General features: G+C 45.5%; 1 protein-coding gene across 1 annotated transcript; it reads left to right on the top strand.

Moving 5' to 3' along the window:
• The first annotated feature begins 2,185 nt into the window (after window positions 1–2,185).
• On the top strand, window positions 2,186–9,342 carry LOC141043048 (uncharacterized). Its single transcript, XM_073511965.1, has 8 exons — window positions 2,186–3,080; window positions 4,363–5,108; window positions 5,209–5,336; window positions 5,427–5,528; window positions 5,576–5,742; window positions 5,788–5,903; window positions 6,015–6,245; window positions 9,028–9,342. The coding sequence occupies exons 1-8, from the start codon at window positions 2,186–2,188 to the stop codon at window positions 9,340–9,342; spliced, it is 2,700 nt and encodes an 899-aa protein (XP_073368066.1).
• The last annotated feature ends 10,710 nt before the right edge of the window (window positions 9,343–20,052 follow it).

The raw sequence follows: 20,052 nt of genomic DNA, 5'->3' as shown, positions 1-20,052 counted from the left end.
AGATGTTGCTATTTTTAAGGAACAACTACTTTTAGTCGGTTAATGAAAAATTGCCGCGTCAGAAAGCAAATTCAGACTAGAGATGTAAGATGTGTCCCATAAATACAAATCATGCTATACTCATGCAGAAATGAAAACATTTTAAAGAAAATAAATTGATATTTATATAGTATCAAGCTACACTTACATGACAGACTATAAAAACATCAAACCTTCAAAATGTCATTTTATTGTTGCTGTTTTTCCCATATATTTCAGTCTTTAAATGACCCGGGAGGCCCAGTAACAAAATAGAGTGGCCCAGGATAAAAATGGAAACACCCTAAAAAGATAAGTATGGCAATGAGTTGTCAATACAATTTTCAATTTGTAAAGATTAAGTTAATTCTCAAATACTTCCATGCCAAAATGCAAGTTTCTTAATAATCTTGCAAAAACGTCTACATTGTGGGACGGAGTAGTACTTCCTTCTTTTCTTAACTCTGCATGTAAGATTTGTCTAAAGTGAACGTTGTAAAGTTTGACGGACTTTATAAAAAAACTTATCAACATTCACAATACGAAATTGAAATTATATAGATGCATCATGAAAATCATTTATATATTATATAACTTTTCTAAAGCAGATGTTGATATTTTTAACATAAATTTGATCATATTTTATCAAGTTTGACTTCAAACAAATCTTATATGGGAAGTAAAAAGAAAGGGGTAGTAGTGCAAGTTCGTTTTCGTTTTCCAGATACTTGCTCTAGATGCTCTGAATGCATAACTGACCGTGTCAATGCGTGTTAACGAGGACAGCCCAAAATAATCCATTTCTTGCGGTGAAAGGAAAGGAGAAACTTGCAAGTGCATGAGGCAAGTTCTAGAATGGCAGACCATCGTCCATCATGTCCCCGGGCTTCCAGTTGGCTAGTTCTAATATGAACAGTACATCTTTCCAGCCGTTCATGCAGGCGCGCATGCACCAACATGGCGCTCTGCCATGCCAGCCTCGGGCATGCACTCGAGTAGTCCTCCTATTGAGTACTGACCTGGGGCTGGGGCGTGGTGTTTTTCGTGCTCACAAAGTCTTCGTTCCTGACAGGCGCACCCGGGTGGGTCCCAGCAAACATGTACATGTGTCAGTGACAAGGCACGCCTGCAGTACTATTTCAGAGGAAAGAATAGTACAAGATTCTTTTCTGTTGACGGAAAAACAGTACTCCAATGAAGAAGAAAAAACGTGTACGTACTAGATTCGAGGACAAGCATGCGACGCAACAGGAGTCTTGGCAAAATGTCAAAAAGGAGACGTGTGTGCCATGCATGCAAAAAGGAGGAGACGAAGAAAAAACGGAGCATCGCTGTAGCAGCAAGCATCTCTGGCATGCATGCAAGGGCTTTTATCATTTCCGTTTCTTGGGACTTCAAATCCACCCAGCATGGAACGTTGAAGTTTGAGGCATGGCCATGAACCCGAGCTTTCAACTCTCGAATCCCAACAGTAGTACTGGTGCTCACACGAATTAATAACTACTACTGACCAACAACACCCCTCTTTGTCTCCCCGTTCATGGTGTCGATCGACGGATGATTTTTGTAATGCGAGTGTGCGTGTTTGGCAGAAGGTTTGACGACCAAAAAGGTTAGGAGTTTGACGACCAACGATTGCTTCAAAGTGTCTCAACTCTCAATCTCCCAGGCAGTATTTTATAAGCTTAGTTCAGCACAAGCTGCAGTAATCAAACAGATTCATGTCTTTTCTTTTGGGTTCATACGTCGGCAATGTGTTTGGCCAAACCAAACCGCTGCCTCGTCTTTTGGAAACAACTCTTGAATTGTTCTCTCTCTTCGTGTTTTACTAATTGCCATGGCCTGCTCTGTACGCTTTGAGTAGCATATTTATGTACCAGCATGGCCAGAAAATGTCAAACAGTTTGACGAGTGTGGCTGCTTTGCAGGCCTCCCCTGCTGGTTCCTCGGCAAAGGAGATTTGACCTTACGAACTGAATTTCGCATCTGCCGAGGCGTTTGCTTGCCATGTCTCTCCTCTTACCACACAGGCTTATCTACACCGTAGCAAAGTTGAATTCTCCTTCCTCTCTTTTTCGAGAGTGCTAGACTAAATATATATTAGATATACGTGTTGTAACATAATCTATATATTAGATATACGTGTTGCCCTCGGCGTGGCTCCGTCATGGTGCCCAACCCTGCTCATCGTCGGTGGATTGCTCAGGATCAGGCTATTCTGGGTGCTATCCAGTCCTCGTTCACTCCTTCCGTGGCTGGCATGGTGGTCTTTGCCACGACGTCGAGGGATGCATGGGCTACCCTCGACTCCAGCTTCTCCTCGCAGCCGCTGGCCCGTTCTTCTGCCATTCGTAACCAGCTGGGTGAGGTCAAGAAACATGATCTCTCCGTCACGGCCTACTTTAACAAGGTCAAAAGTCTGGCTGATACACTGTCGTCTATTGGGAAGCCGCTCCGTGATGAGGAGTTTACTTCGTTCATTCTCAATGGGCTTGATGAGGACTATGATTCTCTCGTTGAAAACATCAATGGACGTGACACACCGATGCCGCCTCCCGACCTCTACGCGCGCCTCCTCAACACCGAACAGCGGCTTGCTGCCCGCCGCTCCATCGACGTCTATACGGAGGGTCCGTCTGCCATCGCTGCTCTCCGCGGGGGTGCCCGTGGTGCCAAGCAGAAAGCGCCGTCGTCCGCCGAGAACCAGCCTCGTCCACCCGCTCCCGCTCCGCCTCCTCCAACGACTGGCCGCAAGCGGCTACACTGCGAGGCCTGTGGTGGTGGGGTTGAGTGTCAGCTTTGCGGCATTGAGGGGCACTTGGCGTCTCGCTGTCATCGTCGTTTTAAACGTGATTTCCTTGGCATTGGGAACAATGGGAAAGGTAACGAGAAGCAAGCTGCTCTTGCTACACAGGAGCCTGGATTCACTCCTTCGTATTCGGTGGACCCTGCATGGTACATGGACATAGGTGCCACGGACCACTTGACGAGCCAGCTTGACAAGCTGGCCGCTCGACAGGCCTACACCGGTCATGATCAGGTCCGCACTGCCAATGGATCAGGTATGCCCATCTCACATGTTGGTCAGGCATCTCTTCTTTCGCGTACCACTAAAACCTTGCATCTTCTTGATGTCCTTCGTGTTCCTTCAGTCACACGTAGTTTACTCTCGGTTCCTAAATTAACTCGTGACAACAATGTGTTTGTTGAGTTTCACCCTTTCCATTTTTTTTGTTAAGGACCGGGACACGAGGGACGTTCTACTTAGTGGTCGAGCTCGCGATGGATTATATGCGCTTGATGTGCCCCGAGCCCATGCACGAGTTCCTCAAGTTTTCAGTGGTGTTCGGGTGTCATCGTCGCAGTGGCACTCTCGCCTTGGCCATCCTGCCACTCCCATTGTGCGCCATGTGCTTCGTCGTCATAGTCTTCCTGTTGAGTCGAGAAATAAGGAGTTTTTAGTGTGTGATGCCTGTCAACAAGGCAAAAGTCATCAGTTGCCTTTTTCTGTATCGAGTCGTGTTGTCAAGGCTCCTCTCGAACTTGTGTTTTCAGATGTGTGGGGCTATGCCCAAACTTCTGTCAGTGGTCACAACTATTATGTCAGTTTCAGCGATGCTTTCAGTCGCTCTACTTGGATTTATCTTATTAAACGCAAATTTGATGTGTTTCATGTCTTTATGCAATTCCAAGCACATGTAGAGCGTTTGCTTAAGCAAAAAATTATCCATGTGCAATCCGACTGGGGGGGGGGGGGTGAATATCGTAATCTCAACACCTTCCTTCAGAAGCTTGGCATCTCACACCATGTGTCTTGTCCTCATACACATCAGCAGAATGGTGCAGCTGAGCGCAAGCACCGTCACATACTTGAAACTGGTCTAACACTTCTTGCACATGCCTCTGTTCCTTTTCAGTTCTGGAGCGATGCTTTTGTCACTGCTTGTTTTCTGATAAACAGGACTCCCACACGACTTCTTCACATGAAGTCTCCTCTAGAGGTGTTGCTTCATGAAACTCCAGATTACTCTTTTCTCAAAGTGTTCGGTTGTGCATGTTGGCCACATCTTCGTCCATACAACAAGCATAAACTTGAGTATCGATCAAAAAAGTGTGTATTCCTTGGGTACAGTCCTCTCCACAAAGGTTACAAGTGTCTCCACATTCCGACGAATTGCGTTTACATTTCCCGTGACGTTGTGTTCGATGAGACTGTCTTCCCTTTTTCCACGCTTACATCATCCACTGATACCCCCGTCACTGAGTTGCACTCTTTTCCAGTTTTGCCTGATCAATTTGTGGATGCTGCATATTCTCCTCTGTTGTTGCCTAACCATGGTGCAGGGACTGGACGAGGTGCGCGACTTGAGCTTCTTGAGGATGATAATGAGGCCCCACCTAAGCCAGCGACCACTACGCCGGTTGCGCCTGCTGCTACGCAGGCTGCTCACGACGTCGACCACGAGTGCATGGGACATGCAGGTGGACTCGACGAGGCACCCATGTCGCCTGTGTCCGTGGCCCCGTTGTCACCTGGGCCGGCCGAGCCCGCGGCGTTGCCGCCTGGGTCGCCTGCGTCCGTGGCCTCGCTGCTGCCTGGGCCGGCTGACCCCGCAGTGTTGGCGCCTGGGCCGGCCGACCCCGCGGCGTTGCCCCATGGGCCGGCAGCACCAGCGACACTGTCGCCTGGGCAGGAGGCCTCGCCGACTGTTGCGTCGACTGGGTCGTCCTCTTCTGGCTCGTCTTCGCCGACCATTCCAGGCGCGTCTTCTTCACCGCTGCTGGATAGTGGCTCCTCTGTGGTGGCTGCTCCACCGTCACCTCCGCCTGTCGTCCTGCGTCCTCATACTCGCAACAAAAGTGGCATCTTCCAACCGAAGAAGCGGACTGATGGCATTGTTGCGTGGCTTGCCGCCTGTATGGCGCATACTGAGGCCGATCCTACAACTGAACCACGACATTTTCAGGCAGCACTTGGCATTCCACACTGGCGTGCTGCGATGGAGGAGGAGATTCATGCACTTCAACGAAACAACACTTGGCGTCTAGTTCCACCTCCGTCTGGTGTTAATATCATTGACTCTAAATGGGTATTCAAGGTGAAGAAACATGCTGATGGTTCCATTGAGAGATAGAAGGCACGTCTCGTTGCCAAGGGTTTCAAACAACGGTATGGCATTGATTATGCAGACACATTCAGTCCTATTATTAAACCAACCACTATTCGTGTTCTTCTCTCCTTGGCTGTTACTCGAGGATGGTCGCTTCGACAGCTTGGCGTTCAGAATGCTTTCCTCCATGGAGTTCTGGAGGAAGAGGTTTATATGCGTCAGCCACCCGGTTTTGTTGATCCTTCTCAGCCACATCATTTGTGTCGTCTTGTCAAAGCTCTGTATGGACTGAAACAGGCCCCTCGTGCGTGGCATGCACGTCTTGGCGCCGCTCTTCGTGCTCATGGGTTTGTGCCTTCTGCAGCGGACACGTCTTTGTTCATCTCTCAGCGACCGGAGGTGACTATGTACATTCTGGTCTATGTTGATGACATCATCCTTGTTAGTTCGTCTGCTGCTGCTACGGACCGGCTTGTGTCCTCTCTTGGTGCTGAGTTTGCTGTTAAGGATCTTGGGAGACTGCATTATTTTCTGGGTCTGGAGGTTCTTCCTTTTGATGGTGGCTTGACTCTTTCTCAGAAGAAGTACTCCCAGGATCTCCTACGTCGTGCAGGTATGTTGCAGTGCAAGCCCGCTACGACTCCCATGTCTGTCACAGACAAACTGACCGCTCTTGCTGGTGACTTGCTATCTTCTGAGGATGCCACTGAGTACCGCAACATTGTTGGTGGGTTGCAGTACTTGCTGATCACTCGACCAGACATATCGTTTGCAGTAAACCGTGTGTGCCAGTATCTTCATGCGCCGCGTGATTCTCACTGGTGAGCTGTTAAGCGCATCTTGCGCTATGTTCGTCACACTGGTTCATATGGGCTTCATCTTCAGTCGGCGCCTTCTGGACTGATCTCTGCATTTTCTGATGCCGACTGGGCTGGTAGTCCTGATGACAGGCGATCCACGGGGGGACATGATGTGTTCTTTGGACCTAACTTGATCGCCTGGCAAGCTCGCAAGCAAGCTACGGTGTCTCGGAGTAGTACTGAAGCTGAGTACAAGGCGGTTGCTAATGCCACAACTGAGATCATGTGGGTGCAGTCATTGCTTCGGGAGTTGAAGGTCTCTCCAACTCAGCCGCCCGTTCTTTGGTGTGATAACATCGGTGCTACATATCTTTCATCCAATCCAGTGTTTCATGCCCGAACGAAGCACATCGAAGTTGACTATCACTTTGTGAGGGAACGTGTTGCTCGGAAGTTTCTTCAGATCAAGTTTGTTCCTTCTAAGGATCAGCTTGCTGATATTTTCACTAAACCCTTTTCCTTTCCTTCTTTTGAAGGATGTCGACGCAATCTTAACCTTCTGAGTGTTTCAGGACATAATTAAGATTGAGGGAGGGTGTTAGACTAAGTATATATTAGATATACGTGTTGTAACATAACCTGTATTTGTACGGTTCCCTCTTATAAATATATGACAGCCGTGCCCACCAAGGACATCGAGCATTGTTCGAAGCCCTAGTTTTGTCTAACAGAGAGCATTTTCCTTCCTCTCTTTTCCGAGAGCAGCACAATTTTTCAATCGTCAAGGCCCTTGCTTGATTGTTTTCGGAGCCCTTAGTTGAAGAACAATAGGTTGGGATCCCTATGAGTGAAATGATTGCTATAACTTAGAAAAAGTATCATATTTAAAGGTCAGTATTTTTGGACGGCTTAAAAACAAGTTGCCTTTCCCATGCTTTAAAAGTAAGCCCACCCCCCCCCCCCCCTCCCGGTCCCCTCAAAATTGTTGAGACTTTTAAATTAGTTATCTCATAACTATAGTTTAGAAGACCAAATGAATAAAAAAGACGACATATTTTTTATGCTGCCAAAATAACTGAGCTTTAAAAGCTTTGGGATTGGGGCATGGGCAGATTTGATCATTTCATACCTTGTGTCAGACTGGCTCTCGGGTCGGGCTTCAGAAATCCTGACATGTAAACTCCATTCTCAACCTAGCCCAACCTAACTCCATTCCCTACAAGCTGCATTCCCAACCTAGCCTGTAAATTAGTTACACATTTTATTTAACTTAAATGTTTTATATATAGACGGTTTTGTACTAGTTGTGTTGTGTTGTTTGCGTCTCGCCATTTTTGGTGATGTTAGGGTTGCAGTGTAATGGTCATGTCGTTTTCAGCGTTGTGCTCTCCTTCTTGATGAATGACATGCAGTTCTCTTGCATGGTTTGAAAGAAAATCATTTTTAGATATAAAAAAAATATGAGTACACATACTTTTCAAATGAAATTTGCGTATTTCAAACTTCACCAGAGCTTTTCAAAATAAAAACATGACAATTCCAAAACAATAACCTGTGAAGAAATCGGTACATGAATTTCAGTACAGTAAGTTACGCAACTTGTACTATAACATATTGTAATGTAAATTATTTGTGATTTTTGCATAGCCCGCAAATAATCATGTTTTTTAACCAAAATTTACAAGAATAAGTTCTACCTGATAACGACAAGCATGGGTTTTCCCCGTACGTTTCAAAACTTTGATCTATTTTGCCCCCTAAGTTTTATAGAATCAGTCGATATATGCCAACGTCCTAGAAATTCACTTGGGCACCCCAAAAAACTGAAAAACGAGACCTTCCCATACAAAGTATCTGCCCGTGTGAAAGTGACTGAGATGGTGACTGGTCTGTTCAGCTTTGCCACCAAACGAAACAAGAATTGTAGAACAAAAAAGAAATATTTCCTGGAAGAAATCCACGTGCATGCTTCTTCTTTTTGGTTGATGGAGTACTGAGAAATCCACATGTGATGATTAGCGGCGCTCCTACTTATTAAAGCGGAAGCGCTCCATGATTGTCCTACTCCCACCTGTCAAGCCGTCTCTGACATTCCACCAAGCTTGTTTTTTTTTCTCTCACGCCCATGTGCTTCTCTCGTGTGCAGGTGCGAGCAGGTCCCATCCAATGCACGCATCACTGCTGAGATAGGGCGGCGGCGGGCGGGCGAGGGGCGCGAACGTCGCCGCACGCGTGCCCTGTCAGACAGGCAGTAAGATATGCGCCTCGCCGGTCGCCGTTGCGTTGATCCGAGGAGGAGAGGACGGTGGGCGTCGTTTGACCGTACGTCGCCACCGCCCCATGCCCCGTCACCGGTAGCGACCACTTCCCCGTTGCAGTCCAAACAAGGAAGGAAACGGGTGGAGAATTTGTCACAGATACTACATGCATACTATACTCCTGCTCCAGCCAAGGCCATCTCCAACGCCGCGACCCTTAAATCGCCATACGTTTTCGGACTTATACATGCAAGGTTATCCGGATGCATTTTCTTTCATAAATCAGAGACAAACATAAGGCTTAATGGGTGTCCGGATAGCTTTCGCGCCCGCGTCTGACTGCCCTGTCTGGCTGGCCCACAAAAAAATTCGCCGCGCCGCATTTATGCCGTGATTTGACTAGACGGAAGGGCGGCGCAGACGGACACGACCTCTCACTGTCGGCATTGAAGCGGCGCGCCGACCGAGAGATCGCCGCCCCACTGAACATGCCTCCTCACCACATTCAAACGGCCACGGACTGCCCGCCTTCCACCACTAAACTCGCGTGTGCACCGAGAAACCTACGCCGGTCACATGTCCGTTCGCGAGCCGCCCGTCATTAAACACAACGCCTGTTGTCTTCGATTGTTCGCCCGCTATTTAAACGATGTGAGACGCCGGACAAAAATCGCACCACACTCCGCTCCCATCTCCTCCTTGCAACGGTTCTCCACGATCCCCATGTCATCCGGCGAGCAGGAAGAGGAGTTCTCCGGCATAAAAGCCAGCTGGGTGGCCCATCGAGCCCGCTGGATACGATCCAGGCAATGCTCTGCTCCACCACCCTCGACAATGTAGGCCGCTACATGCCAGCTCACGGATGCAGAAACTCCAAGACTACGTGTCGCTCAGCAACTCACTGCTCTAAGCCAACTTGCCGAGGAGTGGCGATTTGCTCTAGGCCGGCACGCGGGGGAGCACGGCGGCACGGGCATCGTGGCTGCCGTGGGCAACGCCGTGTTGTGCCGCTCCTCTCGTGCCCGGCACCGCGCCATCCGCCGTCAACGTACGTGTAACCACGCCCTGCCCGCCGAGAAGGATGTCGACTTCGCGAAGATGGACGAAACGGTGACCAACACGTCCGCGGCAGCCGCCATCATCGAGAAGAAGTAGAACACGGGAGGCCATCACCGCTTGGGTCCCATGAAGTCCACCCAGTGTATACAACCGGTGTTTTGCCTGGTCGCTAGCCATCGCCGTCCCCTTCCCCTCCGGTTGAAGCACATCACGGGGGTTCCACTCGGATGAGCGGCGCTGCCAAACATGGGGAAACGAGCCGCCCTTTGCGCTGAAGTATATACCTCCGGGGCTCACGGCATTCCGTCGAGCGGGCTGCCGGACATGAGGAAGACATTGGAGATCCGTCGCGGCTGGGCGTAGACTAGTCAAGGTTGTCTGTGTCGTGCACATGGATATCCGTCGGCGCTAGCCGCAGACTAGTTTTACCTTAGTTCGGTATATTTTTTAGTTAAAAATGTCCAAAATGTAATGAATATCATCCGGTTTATATGAAATCCATCATATTGGCGTGAATTTTGTCCGGTTGATACAAAAAGTTGTTGAAATATATGCAAACAGCGTTGGATGGCCGTCTCCCGCATCCGTGTTCGCGGACAGATGCGGAAAAAAAAAATTACGAGTCGCCGTCAGAGATGCCCTAGCTATTGTAGGGACCATTCGCAAACACCCGCGTGCCTCTTGGCCCTTGCTTGCATCACAATCCTCGGAAGAAAAAACGGCCAGGACGGGGCCCTACCGAAAGAGGATACCGCTACAGTTCGGTGGGTCGCTTAATCTGTGTGCAGTGATGCTGGACGATCGACGAGTCGATCTCGCACGAGGAGAATGTGTGCGCCGCAATCGCAAGTGCCCCTCAGCATACGCATCGATCACAATTCACAAAGGACTAGATCGACAGTGAGTAGTAGGTTGGTACCATCCGGAAGTGGCCAAAACTAAGATTGGCACGCAGATCCGTAGGCCCCTTGATCGTCCGTCTTCCATTTCATCGCCGCCTTTATCCCGCCCAGGGCATTCCTAGCGATCCACTCATCCTAAGCTCGTGGTGGAGATGCCTACTGATCTGATCTCATCCACGCCAATGTGTTGATGTGATACGCATCATCGGCTCCCTCCTCGGATAAGGAAATTAAAGCGTACGCTTCCACATATGATTCCGTGGTACTGCCGCGTGCAATCATTGAGATATCCAATTCCGATGATGATGATGATGTGCAAGTCACTTTGCTTGCTAGCTATCCTTTGATTCCCGCCTTTTTTTGCCAGGCCGATCGATGCAATCAGTTGTCACTGCAGGAGTGCCGAAGGGGAGCGGATCGGAGATCAAATCTTCCGTGGAATCATTGTCCTTTGTGTTCCGTTTTGTCCCGTTCTGCCAAATTCGTTGCACCGTATCGTATCCCACAGTTGCATATCCAGGCTTCGTGTATGGGAAATCAAAAATGGTGCGTGCCCTCTTGGGAGTGACCACGCCTGTAGCTGCAGTGCTGTGGTACTGTCTCGGAGTCGGAGGCGAAGAACTGATTTGCATCCAAAAAACACATGACCGTCGTGGAACACGTTCCGGGATAAAGGAATTGTATTAGCAGGTATACTAGATGTGGCATGGAACACACCGACACACGTACGCCCACAAGATATGGATGGCTACATACATACTCGTATGTCTCTACAGTTCTACACACTAGTCTACACCCCAGCGAAGATACCAACTCCCACATGCTCCCGTATTCCATTTCAAAAAAGACCAATTTAAATGTTTCAAAAAAAAGTGACCAAAAATGGGAACACTCACAGAACCCCTAAAAAATTCAGACCCAAATTCAAAATAAACATTGAGAAACAACAAAGACAAATCCATATGTGAATACTGTCATTTTTGCTTTTGTCCTTTCGTGACACTATTTTGTCTCGCCATGTGTATTTCAAATTAAAATCTGAAGTTTTTAGAGGTCGTAAACTCATAGTAGTATCTTGTGAACCCTAAAAAAATCATAAATTTTTGAAATGTACAAATTTACTTTTAAAAAGTTGGGGTCACCTAATACTTCCCTCTCTACCCACTGGCCTGATAGAAATAAGGTGATATTTTAGAATGTTTTATGAAAATGCTCGGAAGTATGCATATATGTCAAACTTTTGACAAAAACGGCCTCAGCTACTCACGAGTAAAAACTTAAGCGTTCGTTTCATGTTAATTTTTATATAATTTAAAAATAAAACACCAGTATCTGCAACTTTTGCAAGCAAAAAAAGGAGAAACATATTTAGCCGACACACCTCCCAGCACTAAGCCTACATGACAACCCAAGGGCATCTCCAACGCTGACCCACAAATTTGCTCCAGCATCCGTCCGCGGAAAGGAGGGGGCCAGTCCGCAGACACGGATGCGGGAGCCGGCCATCCAACGTTGTCCGTATACATTTTAACCACTGTTTGAACTCAACAGACCAAATTCATGCAAACACGACGGATTTCATTCAAGTTCGGTCATAATTTACATAAAAAGGTCGATATTTCGACCGTTTAACTAAAGAAACTAGAGAAAAAAACCTAACTCTATAACGGACGACCACCTCGTAGGCGTGGCCCCCTGGCATGCCGCACCGCCATCGCTGTCTGTGCCGTCGTCGTTATCCCTCCAACGGCAGTACATCGTCGGAGGGCCGCGACACCTTGCCGGCGACAGGCTGCCGCTTGAAGAGGAGTCGCTCCGCCTCATGCTACGCGGTGCGTAGGGCCGCCGCAGCGGGGACGGCGGCTCCTGTTGGGAAACGTAGTAGAAAACAAAAAAATTCACCCTACGATCAACTAGGAACAATATGAAGATGCATATTAGGTTTGGATCACGATCGTTACCGACTCCGGAGTGCAGCGGAAGTAGACGAGTTGGTGTAGATCATAATTGGAGTCCCTCGAACTGTAGATGGACGATCCCGCGTACCTCTCACGAACGATCCCTAATTTTAGTTGTGGGCAGATTTTAGCTATTAGCACAAGTCAAGCAATCAACCTACACATGCAATTCTAAGAGTATAGCGCGGAAAGTAAAACATTGCATATGAAGGTAAAGGGACGCGTTTGAAGAAGGCAAACGCAATGGAGACACGGAGATTTTTGGAGTGGTTCCGATTGGGGGTGCTATCGTACGTCCATGTTGATGGAGACTTCAACCCACGAAGGGTAACGACTGCGCGAGTCCACGGAGGGCTCCACCCACGAAGGGTCCACGAAGAAGCAACCTTGTCTATCCCACCATGGCCATCGCCCACGAAAGACTTGCCTCACTCAGGTAGATCTTCACGAAGCAGGCGACCTCCTTGCCCTTACAAACTTCTTAGTTCAACTCCACAACATGTCGGAGGCTCCCAAGCCACACCTAATCAATCTAGGAGACACCACTCTCCAAAAGGTAATAGACGGTGTGTCGATGATGAACTCCTCACTCTTATGCTTCAAATGATAGTCTCCCCAACACTCAACTATCTCTCTCAGATTTGGCTATGGTGGAAGAGTGATTTGAGTGGAAAGCAACTCGGGAAGGCTAGAAATCAAGGTTCAAATGGTAGGAATGGAATCTCTTGATCTCAACACATGACTAGGTGGTTCTCTCTTAGAAAATGAATGATGGAAGTGTAGGCACGTTCTGATGGCTCTCTCACAAATGGAGAAGGGGGGTGGAGGGGTATATATAGCCTCCACAAAAAATCCAACCGTTACACACATTTGACTCATCTCGGTGAGACCAAATGGTTAAACTCGGTGGCACCGATCAGTTCAAAAATGTGAACTTTAGGAATCTCGGTGGGACCGACTGGAACAACTCAGTGGGACCGATGTGCTAGGGCTTAGGGAAAACATCATCTCGATGGCACCGATTGCATCAACTCGGTGAGACCAAAGTGAAGCAATAAGCAACAGAGAGTCTGTCAAGCCAACTCGGTGAGACCAATTGCATAACTCGGTGAGACCGAAATGAATGCAACAAGTCACAGAGCGCTGGCAAGGCCATCTCGGTGAGACCGAGATCCTACCGATGAGACCGAACTGTTAGGGTTTCTGGAAGTGGCTATGTCATATGAACTTGGTGGCTCCGGATAAAAAGAATCGGTGGGGCTGAGTTGGAGTTTTGGGTTTGGACAAATTTGGATGGAGAAAGTGGTTTAGGGTTTTGGAGCAATATCACTAAACATTTAAGCAGTAGACCATTAAGCAACACCTCATCCCCTTTCAGTAGTAGTGGCTTTCCTATGGACTCAATGTGATCATGGATCACTAAAATAAAGATGAAGAGTCTTGAGCTTTTGCCAATCTTTGTCCTTAGCATTTTGAGGGGTCCACATCTCTAGTCCATGTTAGGGCAGTGAGTGAACATCCTGAAATATTTATCTTGAAAGGATATTAGTTCAATGAGCTATATGTTGTTATGAATTACCAAAACCACCCAGGGATTAGTTGCACTTTCAGTCTCCCCCTTTTTGGTAATTGATGTCAACATATAGATCAAAGCTTCGACAAATGATAAAATCAATGAAATACATTATCGCTTTGAGAAGTGTGTGATAAGCAAGAGCTCCCCCTAAATTTGTGCATTAGTTAAGATGTGTGTTTGAATGAAAATGCACAATCAATTAGGATCATGGGTCACTCTTCCATGTCACATACATCTTGGTGGAGCGCATAAAATGATAAGAGTGAAATAACATGCACGCATCACCAAATACATGAGTGAATGATCATACACAAAACTCATAGAGATAAGCATGAGTCACACATTAAGCATAGTATGATCCAACACACAACCACACAAAGTATTTCACGAGCATAAGACCATAAGTAGCACGAACCAAACAGACAAAGTAGCAACTGGCAATAAAAAACCAACGAGCAAACGAACGAGACACACTCTCTCTCTCTCTCTCTCTCTCTCTCCCAGCCCATGATCTATACATTTTCTCCCATTTGGCAACAAGTTGCCAAAAAGCTTGAAAAAGTATAGTGCAATACGACACTTTAGGCACGACCTCCGGGAGCTCCTGAAGGGGTCTTCTGGCTTGTTGCTCCGGTGTGCATAGATGGCTTGAGAGAACTCCTTCTGAAAATGCTTCGGCGGATGTCTGTTGAGCTGGTGGTGTCGATACTGGGGGTGGCACTGTAGCAGTGGCGGCAGGTGCTGAGTGAGTAGTCCTGGTGTCTGCAACTGGCACAACTGAGGACCTGGCTGCCCTAGGCACTGTCTGGAATCTGTCAGTAGTAGTGTCCTTATTGCCATTTTCAGCATCATCCACTACTGGAATCAGCTTCTTTGCCGTCCGCCATGGCGGACGGCAAAGGCATACACGGCGGACGGCAAAGGCCTTTGCCGTCCGTCAGCGGACGGCAACAGGTCCGGTTGAACGCATGCCAGCAAAGGCCTTCTTTGCCGTCCGCTTCCTAGAAACGGACGGCAAAGGGTTGTGCCGTCAGCCGTCCGAGGCCAGCAGACGGCAAAGATAACGGACGGCAGTGGGGTGGGGTGAGAGCTGTTAGGGGGTTAACGGGGCTCTTTGCCGTCCGCTGACAGACGACAAAGAGCTTAGCTAGGCCAGCACCGGGAAGCTGCCACGTGGCAAGCTATGCCGTCTGCCAGCGGACGGCATAGATTGCCCTCTTTGTCGTCTGCTAGCAGACGGCAAAATGACCAAATAGGCAGCCAGTGTTCCCAGGTTGCACAGGTAGCTGCCACGTGTCCTCTTTGCCGTCTGCAAGCAGACGGCAAAGCTCTTTGCCGTCTGCTAGCGGACGACAAAGAGGCTATATATCCCCTGTTTTTATTTAAATCCATTTAATTAGACATGGTTTCAAACACAGATATACATGCATACATATCCAACATATCCAACAGCATATAACAGCATGTCCAACAACATATTTCATCAAATCCAACATATATATCCAACAACATAGTTCAACAAAGTCCAACATATCCATATATACATAACCAGAAACAAATTTCCAACAACATATGACATACATATCCAAACAAGTTTTCATAAACAACAAGGAAGCACCAGAAGAATAGTACACTCCATGAATCCAAGCTTCCTCATGTAAAGCAAATCTGCAAATTGGGAAAGATGAAAGTTAGAAGAAGAAGAAGAAGAAGAAGAAGAAGATTTTTTTTCTTCTCTTTCTTTTTCTCCTCTCCTCTTCTTTATCTTCTTCTTCTAACTAAGGTAGGTAAAAATGCCATTTTATTGCTAAGCTAGGTAAAAATGCTAAGTGTAGGTCATTTTAGAGCTAAGCTAGGTAAATAGGTCATTTTGGAGCTTAGTAAGGTTATTATGTCATTTTCGAGTAAAATAAGCTAAGTCTATAGCATTTTGGAGCTAACAAAGATTATCATGTCATTTTTTACCTAAGTATGCTAAGTATGTCATAAATGAACTGAATAAGCTAAGTATAGCTCATTTTTTTTATCTAAATTAGGTAATTATGCCATTTAGGAGGAAAATAAGCTAAGTATCCATTTGTAAAGAATAACACTAGAGAAAACTTACCCTCATCACAACAAATGTGATGAAGATCGCAACTAAGGTAACAATTGATCCAACGGCATAATGATACCAAGCCTCATTATCAATGGCATATTTTCTAATCTTCTTAAGCTTCAGGCGCATTGCATCCATCTTCAAGCGCATTTTATTCATATTCATCTTGTGATCATCGATGACATCGGCAACATACAACTCCAATGTCATCTTCTCTTCTTCAATTCTTTTAATTTTTTCTTTCAAATACTCATTTTCTTTTTCAACTAAATTTAACTTCTCGACAAGAGGGTTGATACGTCTCCAACGTATCTATAATTTATGAAGTATTCATGCTATTATATTATCCATCTTAGATGTTTTATATGCTATTTTATATGATTTTTGGGACAAACCTATTAACCTAGAGCCCAGTGCCAATTTCTGTTTTTTCCTTGTTTTTGAGTTTTACAGAAAAGGAATACCAAACGGAGTCCAATTGACGTGCCAATTTTTGATGATTTTTTATGGACCAAAGGAAGCCCCTGGAGTAAAAGAGTTGGGCCAGAAGAGTCCCGGGTTGTCCACGGGGGTGGGCGGCGCGCCCACCCCCCTGGGCGTGGGCCCCTGCCTCGTGGACGACTTGGAGACCCCCCTGACGTGAAACCAACGCCAAAAATTCCTATAAATACAGAAACCCCTAGAAAATAACCTAGATCGGAAGTTCCGCCGCCGCAAGCCTTTGTAGCCACGAGAAATCAATCTAGGACCTCTCTGGCACCCTGCCAGAGGGGGCCATCATCACCGGAGGCCATGGGGGAGGATCTCGGAGGGGCCATCATCGCCATGAAGGCCAAGGACCAGAGGGAGAACCTCTCCCCATCTAGGAGGAGGCCATGGAGGAGGAAGCACAAGGGGGGAGAACCTCTCCTCCTCTCTCTCGGTGGTGCCGGAGTGCCATCAGGAGGGGAATCATCGCCGCGGTGATCGTTTTCATCAACATCACCATCATCATCACCATCCTCATCTATTTTACGCGGTCCACTCTCCCGCACCCCACAATAATCCCTACTTGAACATGATGATTTATGCCACATATTATTATCCAATGATGTGTTGCCATCCTATGATGTTTTTGAGTAGATATCCTTTGTTTTTGGGTTGATTGATGATCTAGATTGGTATGAGTTGTATGTTTTATTTTGGTGCTGTCCTATTGTGCCCTCCGTGTCGCGCAAGCATGAGGGATTCCCGCTGTAGGGTGTTGCAGTACGTTTATGATTCGCTTATAGTGGGTTGCTTGAGTGACAGAAGTATAAACCCGAGTAAGGGGGTTGTTGCATATGGGATAAAGGGGACTTGATGCTTTAATGCTATGGTTGGGTTGTACCTTAATGATCTTTAGTAGTTGCGGATGCTTGCTAGCGTTCCAATCATAAGTGCATATGATCCAAGAAGAGAAAGTATGTTAGCTTATGCCTCTCCCTCATATGAAATTGCAATGACGACTACCGGTCTTGTTAACAATTGCCTAGGACAATTCCGCACACCGATTCATCATTATTCCACACTCGCTATTTATAATATTTAGTAATATATTCTAACTTTATGATAACAACACCTACTTTTATGTTTTAGCTCTCCGATATCATGCAAAGTTATCCTCTTCATACCCACAACGTAGTTTTATTTCTCGTTTCTAGTTGGAAGCAAACATTCGGTGTACGTAGAGTCGTATCAGTGGCAGATGGGACTTAAGAGAATATTGATCTTACTTTTAGCTCCTTGTGGGTTCGACACTCCATACTTATCACTTCCACCTTTGGAAATTGCTACGATGATTCCCTGCACTTGGGGATTATCAAGCTCTTTTCTGGCGCCGTTGCCGGGGAGCAATAGCGTGGGGTTGATATTCTCGTGTGTGCTTGTTTGCTTTCTTCACTAAGTAGATTTTGTTTTTCCTTTTTGTTTCTGTTTAGTTGTGGGTGAAACATACAATTTTTTTAAAAGAATGAAAATACAAAAAATTATTACTTGCCTCTCATGCCTAAAAAGTTTTTCAAAAAGAGAAGTGATTGGAAAGTTATGCATTGAAGAAGTGAGGGTCGACCTTGAGCACTTGTGTTCATGCTCACGGAAACAATGTAGAATTTTCCATGGAAGTTTCTCTGTAAATAATTATCCCCTTGTATATATCCATTGTATTATAAAAATAATGTGCCAAGCTTTGGTTTTAGGATGATTAGATTGCTTGTTTACTATGTGCAGAACAAAAACAGAAACTTTGGCAGTAGCGCGTGATTTTACATTTTTTTACTGGAAGGTCAAATGGGTCTGAAATTTTTTGCACATTAATTCTGTACAAATTGTTAAAATTTTCAAATTTATTTCATAATTGTGGGAGTTACAGAAGTTTACTAAACTTCCAGATTACTACAGACTGTCCTGTTTTTGACAGATTCTGTTTTTCGCGTGTTGTTTGCTTATTTTGATGAATCTATGGCTAGTATCGGGGGGTATGAACCATAGAGAAGTTGGAATACAGTAGGTTTAACACCAATATAAATAAAGACTGAGTTCATTACAGTAACTTAAAGTGGTAGTTTGCTTTATTACACTAACGGATCTCACAAAGTTTTTGTTAAAGTTTTGTGTGGATGAAGTGTTTGAAGATCGAGGAGCTATCAATATGAGAAGAATAAAGAGAGGCAAGAGTTCAAGCTTGGGGATGCCCAAGGCACCCCAAGTAAATATTTCAAAGGATACTCAAGCATCTAAGCTTGGGGATGCCCCGGTTGGCATCCCATCTTTCTTCTTCAACAATTATCGGTATACCTCGGTTTTTGTTTTGTTCACATGATTTGTGTCCTTTGTGTTTTTGTTTTTCCTTTAAGAACCATGCTAGCATGAGATATCCCTTCATTGACTTATAGAATACTTCATGTGCTTCACTTATATCTTTTAAGTATGATCTTATAGAATTGGTCTTTGTGCTTCACTTAAATCTTTTGAGTATGGTTTTATAGAATGCTTTGTGTGCTTCACTTACATATTTTGAGCTTGGATATTGGTTAGTCTATATTAATTGTAGAATGCTCCATGAACTTCACTTATATATTTTGGAGTATGAATAATACTATCATCTAAAGTGGGGTTGGAAGAGTGTCCACTTTAGGAATTAATGATCCCACTATTCCGAATGAGAAGAATTTTGCTTATGTGGAGAGTAGAAAATTTATATGCCTAAAGATCATGAAAAGAATGCTCTATGTGATGGTTATATTGTTGAACTCATTCATGATGCTACTGAAAATATTTATGAGGGAGGAATACATGCTTGTAGGATTTGCAATAATATCAAGTTTCCTCTCTATGTGCTTAAAGTTTTGAAGCTATACTTGTTTTGCTTTCCTATGCTAGTTGATTCTTGTTCCTATAAATTGTGTGCTCACAAAATCCCTAGGCATGGGAAGTGGGTTAGATTTAAATGTGCTAGTCATATTCTTCATTATGCTATCTTTATGTTTCAATTCTTTTCTTTTATGCGAGCATCATTGAAATCATCATGCCTAGCTAAAAGGCATTAAAGAAAAGCGCTTGTTGGGAAACAACCCAATATTTACCCTTAATGTTTTTTTGTGTGTACATGATTAAGCTACTGTAGTAATCATGTTTTATAGCTTTTGTTTCAATAAAGTGCCAAGTAAGACCTTTGGGAAGACTTGGGTGAAAGTTAATGTGATCTTGCTGTAAAAAACAGAAACTTTGCGCTCACGATATTAGGTGTCATTTTTTTACAGAAGAGTGCTTTTGAGTTGATTCTTTATGCAGAAGATTAATAGACAAATTCCTCACGTCCATCAATTTATTTATTAATTTTTGGAGTAGCAGAAGTATGGTTGCTGTTCAGATCATTACAGACTGTTCTGTTTCTGACAGATTCTGTTTTCATTGCATAGTTTGCTTGTTTTCTAGTTTCTATGGCTTATATTTGTCAATATAAATTGTAGAAATGATATGGTACAGTAGGCTTTGTGTGAGAACAATTATGAACCTTGTATTTGACAGTACCAAAGTGAATGGTTTACTCTTTATCATACTAACCTATCTCACGAAGTTTCGTTAAGTTTTGTGTGATTGAAGTTTTGAATCCTTGGGTGAGATATCGATATGAGGAGAATAAGGAGCGAAAAGACCCTAAGCTTGGGGATGCCCAAGGCACCCCAAGGTAATATTCAAAGAAGATCAAGCGCCTAAGCTTGGGGATGCCCCGGAAGGCATCCCCTCTTTCGT

The sequence above is a fragment of the Aegilops tauschii genome, chromosome 3 (genome assembly GCF_002575655.3).
Source record: "Aegilops tauschii subsp. strangulata cultivar AL8/78 chromosome 3, Aet v6.0, whole genome shotgun sequence".
Classification (NCBI taxonomy): Eukaryota; Viridiplantae; Streptophyta; class Magnoliopsida; order Poales; family Poaceae; genus Aegilops; species Aegilops tauschii.
Note: the sequence above shows the minus strand (reverse complement) of the source record. Positions and strands in the feature narration are given on the sequence as shown.

What these genes read in the sequence shown, in the direction of transcription:
- LOC141043048 (XM_073511965.1), top strand. Translation starts at nt 2,186, where the DNA reads ATGGTGCCCAACCCTGCTCATCGTCGGTGGATTGCTCAGGATCAGGCT. An exon ending in GGATCTCCTACGTCGTGCAG is followed by an intron (nt 5,743 to 5,787) that starts GTATGTTGCAGT and finishes TGTCTGTCACAG; the next exon opens with ACAAACTGACCGCTCTTGCT. An exon ending in GACCAGACATATCGTTTGCA is followed by an intron (nt 5,904 to 6,014) that starts GTAAACCGTGTG and finishes CTTCATCTTCAG; the next exon opens with TCGGCGCCTTCTGGACTGAT.